At 54.7% G+C, this 5,270-nt stretch overlaps 1 protein-coding gene across 11 annotated transcripts in view; it reads right to left on the reverse strand.

Annotated features, from left to right (window-relative positions):
- Window positions 1-3,328: 3,328 nt before the first annotated feature.
- LOC135549539 (pumilio homolog 1-like) overlaps window positions 3,329-5,270 on the reverse strand; it is a 70,432-nt gene continuing 68,490 nt past the window's right edge. For all 11 annotated transcript variants that reach the window (XM_064979570.1, XM_064979567.1, XM_064979571.1 and 8 more), the window contains one exon: window positions 3,329-4,406. In XM_064979570.1, the coding sequence (XP_064835642.1) occupies window positions 4,275-4,406 (132 nt within the window). In that variant the 3' untranslated portion in view covers window positions 3,329-4,274. The remainder of the gene's footprint in view (window positions 4,407-5,270) is intronic.

Here is a 5,270-nt window from a genome sequence, read left to right on the forward strand (position 1 = left end):
TGAGTTCTGTTGTTAAGGTGGTGAGTTCTGTTGTTAAGGTGGTGAGTTCTGTTGTTAAGGTGGTGAGTTCTGTTGAGGTGGGTGGGGGGGTGCTTTGTACAAGTACTACGCAGTATAGAAAGGACTTTTCAAAACAAAAATTTGATATTACAATTTACAATATACAACAACTCATATGTCACAAACAAGGAGGTGAGAATATGCACCGAAATGCACAAGAGTTTAAGAGTTTTTTTTTTTAAACTTTTTTTTTTTTTTTAATTTTATATATAGATATATATAGTCTGATACCAAAAAGGGTAGTAAATCACTTTTACATTACAAGGGTTTACAAATGTACAATTATACAGTCAGAAATGTGTTCACTACTAGGATACATTATAGATAGTCAACATCAAAAAACAGAAAAACTAAAAAGTTTTTTATATTTATATATATGCAAAGGTCTACACCAAGTTTACCCACTATATATATATATATATATATATATATATATATATATATATATATATATATATATATAGTATATATGGAAGCAGGACTGGAAACTAACCTCCCATGTTAAATGACTTGCTGGTAAGCACATGGCCTGTGTGTGTATGGGAGTATGATTTGGTGACAGACTCAGGCAAATGAAACACATCCCATACCAGCGATACCACACAGGACTGTGAACGCCACAGCAGTAGCAAAAAGGGAAATGATTCTAGTTTATCCAAAAGACGAATAAAGAAAAACAGGGAGAAGGAACGAAGGGTGGGTACGCATCTCACCTCCCCCTCCCTCCTCCCTGCAGCAGTGTAGGGACGTGTCTCACCTCCCCCTCCTTCCCTCCTCCCTGCAGCAGTGTAGGGACGTGTCTCATCTCCCCCTCCCTCCTCCCTGCAGCAGTGTAGGGACGTGTCTCACCTCCCCCTCCTCCCTCCAGCAGTGTAGGGACGTGTCTCACCTCCCCCTCCTTCCCTCCTCCCTGCAGCAGTGTAGGGACGTGTCTCACCTCCCCCTCCTTCCCTCCTCCCTGCAGCAGTGTAGGGACGTGTCTCACCTCCCCTCCTTCCCTCCTCCCTGCAGCAGTGTAGGGACGTGTCTCACCTCCCCCCCTCCCTCCTCCCTGCAGCAGTGTAGGGACGTGTCTCACCTCCCCTCCTTCCCTCCAGCAGTGTAGGGACGTGTCTCACCTCCCCTCCTTCCCTCCTCCCTGCAGCAGTGTAGGGACCTGTCTCACCTCCCCCTCCTTCCCCTCCCTCCTTCCCTCCAGCAGGGTAGGGACGTGTCTCACCTCCCCCTCCTTCCCTCCTCCCTGCAGCAGTGTAGGGACGTGTCTCACCTCCCCCTCCTTCCCTCCAGCAGTGTAGGGACGTGTCTCACCTCCCCCTCCTTCCCTCCTCCCTGCAGCAGTGTAGGGACGTGTCTCACCTCCCCCTCCTTCCCCTCCCTCCTTCCCTCCAGCAGGGTAGGGACGTGTCTCACCTCCCCCTCCTCCCTGCAGCAGTGTAGGGACGTGTCTCACCTCCCCCTCCTCCCTCCAGCAGTGTAGGGACGTGTCTCACCTCCCCCTCCTTCCCTCCTCCCTGCAGCAGTGTAGGGACGTGTCTCAACTTCCCCTCCTTCCCTCCAGCAGGGTAGGGACGTGTCTCACCTCCCCCTCCTTCCCTCCAGCAGGGTAGGGACGTGTCTCACCTCCCCCTCCTTCCCTCCAGCAGTGTAGGGACGTGTCTCACCTCCCCCCCCTTCCCTGCAGCAGTGTAGGGACGTGTCTCACCTCCCCCTCCTTCCCTCCTCCCTGCAGCAGTGTAGGGACGTGTCTCACCTCCCCCTCCTTCCCTCCTCCCTGCAGCAGTGTAGGGACGTGTCTCACCTCCCCCTCCCTCCTCCCTGCAGCAGTGTAGGGACGTGTCTCACCTCCCCCTCCTTCCCTCCAGCAGTGTAGGGACGTGTCTCACCTCCCCCTCCTTCCCTCCTCCCTGCAGCAGTGTAGGGACGTGTCTCACCTCCCCTCCCTCCTCCCTGCAGCAGTGTAGGGACGTGTCTCACCTCCCCCTCCCTCCTCCCTGCAGCAGTGTAGGGACGTGTCTCACCTCCCCCCTCCTTCCCTCCAGCAGTGTAGGGACGTGTCTCACCTCCCCCTCCTTCCCTCCTCCCTGCAGCAGTGTAGGGACGTGTCTCACCTCCCCCTCCTTCCCTCCTCCCTGCAGCAGTGTAGGGACGTGTCTCACCTCCCCTCCTTCCCTCCTCCCTGCAGCAGTGTAGGGACGTGTCTCACCTCCCCCCTTCCCTCCTCCCTGCAGCAGTGTAGGGACGTGTCTCACCTCCCCCTCCTTCCCTCCTCCCTGCAGCAGTGTAGGGACGTGTCTCACCTCCCCCTCCTTCCCTCCTCCCTGCAGCAGTGTAGGGACGTGTCTCACCTCCCCCTACTTCCCTCCAGCAGGGTAGGGACGTGTCTCACCTCCCCCTCCTTCCCTCCTTCCCTCCAGCAGTGTAGGGACGTGTCTCACCTCCCCCCCCTCCCTGCAGCAGTGTAGGGACGTGTCTCACCTCCCCCTCCTTCCCTCCTCCCTGCAGCAGTGTAGGGACGTGTCTCACCTCCCCCTCCTTCCCTCCTCCCTGCAGCAGTGTAGGGACGTGTCTCACCTCCCCCTCCTTCCCTCCTCCCTGCAGCAGTGTAGGGACGTGTCTCACCTCCCCCTCCTTCCCTCCTCCCTGCAGCAGTGTAGGGACGTGTCTCACCTCCCCCTCCTTCCCTCCTCCCTGCAGCAGTGTAGGGACGTGTCTCACCTCCCCTCCTTCCCTCCTCCCTGCAGCAGTGTAGGGACGTGTCTCACCTCCCCCTCCTTCCCTCCTCCCTGCAGCAGTGTAGGGACGTGTCTCACCTCCCCCTCCCTCCTCCCTGCAGCAGTGTAGGGACGTGTCTCACCTCCCCCTCCTTCCCTCCAGCAGTGTAGGGACGTGTCTCACCTCCCCCTCCTTCCCTCCTCCCTGCAGCAGTGTAGGGACGTGTCTCACCTCCCCCTCCCTCCTCCCTGCAGCAGTGTAGGGACGTGTCTCACCTCCCCCTCCCTCCTCCCTGCAGCAGTGTAGGGACGTGTCTCACCTCCCCCTCCTCCCTCCAGCAGTGTAGGGACGTGTCTCACCTCCCCCTCCTTCCCTCCTCCCTGCAGCAGTGTAGGGACGTGTCTCACCTCCCCCTCCTTCCCTCCTCCCTGCAGCAGTGTAGGGACGTGTCTCACCTCCCCTCCTTCCCTCCTCCCTGCAGCAGTGTAGGGACGTGTCTCACCTCCCCCTCCTTCCCTCCTCCCTGCAGCAGTGTAGGGACGTGTCTCACCTCCCCTCCTTCCCTCCTCCCTGCAGCAGTGTAGGGACGTGTCTCACCTCCCCCTCCTTCCCTCCTCCCTGCAGCAGTGTAGGGACGTGTCTCACCTCCCCCTCCTTCCCTCCTCCCTGCAGCAGTGTAGGGACGTGTCTCAACTCCCCCTCCTCCCTCCAGCAGTGTAGGGACGTGTCTCAACTCCCCCTCCTCCCTGCAGCAGTGTAGGGACGTGTCTCACCTCCCCCTCCTCCCTCCAGCAGTGTAGGGACGTGTCTCACCTCCCCCTCCTTCCCTCCTCCCTGCAGCAGTGTAGGGACGTGTCTCAACTCCCCCTCCTTCCCTCCAGCAGTGTAGGGACGTGTCTCACCTCCCCCTCCTTCCCTCCTCCCTGCAGCAGTGTAGGGACGTGTCTCAACTCCCCCTCCTTCCCTCCAGCAGTGTAGGGACGTGTCTCACCTCCCCCTCCTTCCCTCCTCCCTGCAGCAGGGTAGGGCTTGGTTGGGAGACGGGCCGAAACTAACCAAGGCTTCCTGTTTAGACACAGGCTCATACCAATGGGTTACCATGGCGATAAGAGTGGGACGGGAAAAGGAGGGGGGTTGGAGTAGGCAAAGAGGGTTCTACATGTCATTGGGGGGGGGGGGTTAGGTAGGGCAGCAGTTTCCATGATCTCATTAGGAGGGGAAAAGAGGGAGGGGGGGGGGGGGGGGTATGGGGTTTAGACCATCGGGTGGTAGGAAATTATAGGTTGTGTGTAGGTAGTAGTTAACGTGTCATTTTTCATGTAGGGTATAAGGGTTATGGTATAAAAGACATGACATTCCAATACAACTTCCGCTGTACACAGAGGGTCCGACATGTTGAATCGCCACCGTTCCTCCACCAACCCAGCAGGTGATGCACTGAGCACGTCCCCCGCTGGCCCGCCTTGTCCTCCAGTGTTACGGTGTGGAAGAGGGTAGAAGGTTTACATGATGCCGTTGGGAGGGCCACAGAGAGGGCCCAGGTCCACTCCATTCTTCAGGTAGTATTTCTCCAGCTTGGCCAGGATGTGTTTGCCATATGTATACTTCCTCAGGGTGGCGATGTGGGGCCGAATCTGGGGGGGAGACATAAATAAGTACCATCTCACACACACAAACTCATTCTCCCGTCAAACAAATCGAGGGTTAAAATATAGACTGAATGTCTGCAGCACTCTGGAATGATCAGAAGTCATTGCCAAACATCATCTTGTTTTTTATGAAACTTTTAAGCAAACTGAGGAATCGTTGTGTTGAGACAAATCTGAAAAGGCTAAAATCTTGATTATGTAAATGGGAACCTGGTTAATTCAGGAAAACTGTCCAATCCCTGAAGGGTTCTACTTCCTCCTCTCTGCCACAACAAATCAATTCAGACGCTGGCGTCATTACAGGGAAAAATGGCATAATTGATGCATTCAAGTCAACATTTTATTTCAGCGTGCTCTCTCTCGAAAGTACTTCTAGGCCTATTCACAATGCTAGTGGGCTGGATGCTGATAGAGGGGAAACTTGCTGAATGATCATAGAAATGATAGTCAAAGCTTTTCTTTTAGGCTATTTAGAGAAAAAGAAAATAAGTCCTGGATGCTTTGCTAGCAATAGACAACATGAAATCTACAGGGGCTGACCAATTAGATCCCGGGCTGCTTAAGTGGGCGGCGCCCATCGTTGTTGGTTCAGAAAATATTCCAAAAGTATGGAAATCAGCTCGTGCTGCCACTCCATAAGGGTAGTGAGCTTAATAATGAATCGTCCCATTTCAAGACTTCCTTGTCTAGCTAAGATGTACCTGACAAATGCATTTGAATGTAAACCAATCAGGGTTTAGGCCTGGGCACAGCACCATTACAGCAACCACTTTAGTTTGATTTAACTAGGCAAGTCAGTTAAGAAAAAAATAGTATTTACAAATTGTCCAAAACTACATTGGAGCCAGT

The sequence above is a fragment of the Oncorhynchus masou genome, chromosome 12 (assembly GCF_036934945.1).
Source record: "Oncorhynchus masou masou isolate Uvic2021 chromosome 12, UVic_Omas_1.1, whole genome shotgun sequence".
Classification (NCBI taxonomy): Eukaryota; Metazoa; Chordata; class Actinopteri; order Salmoniformes; family Salmonidae; genus Oncorhynchus; species Oncorhynchus masou.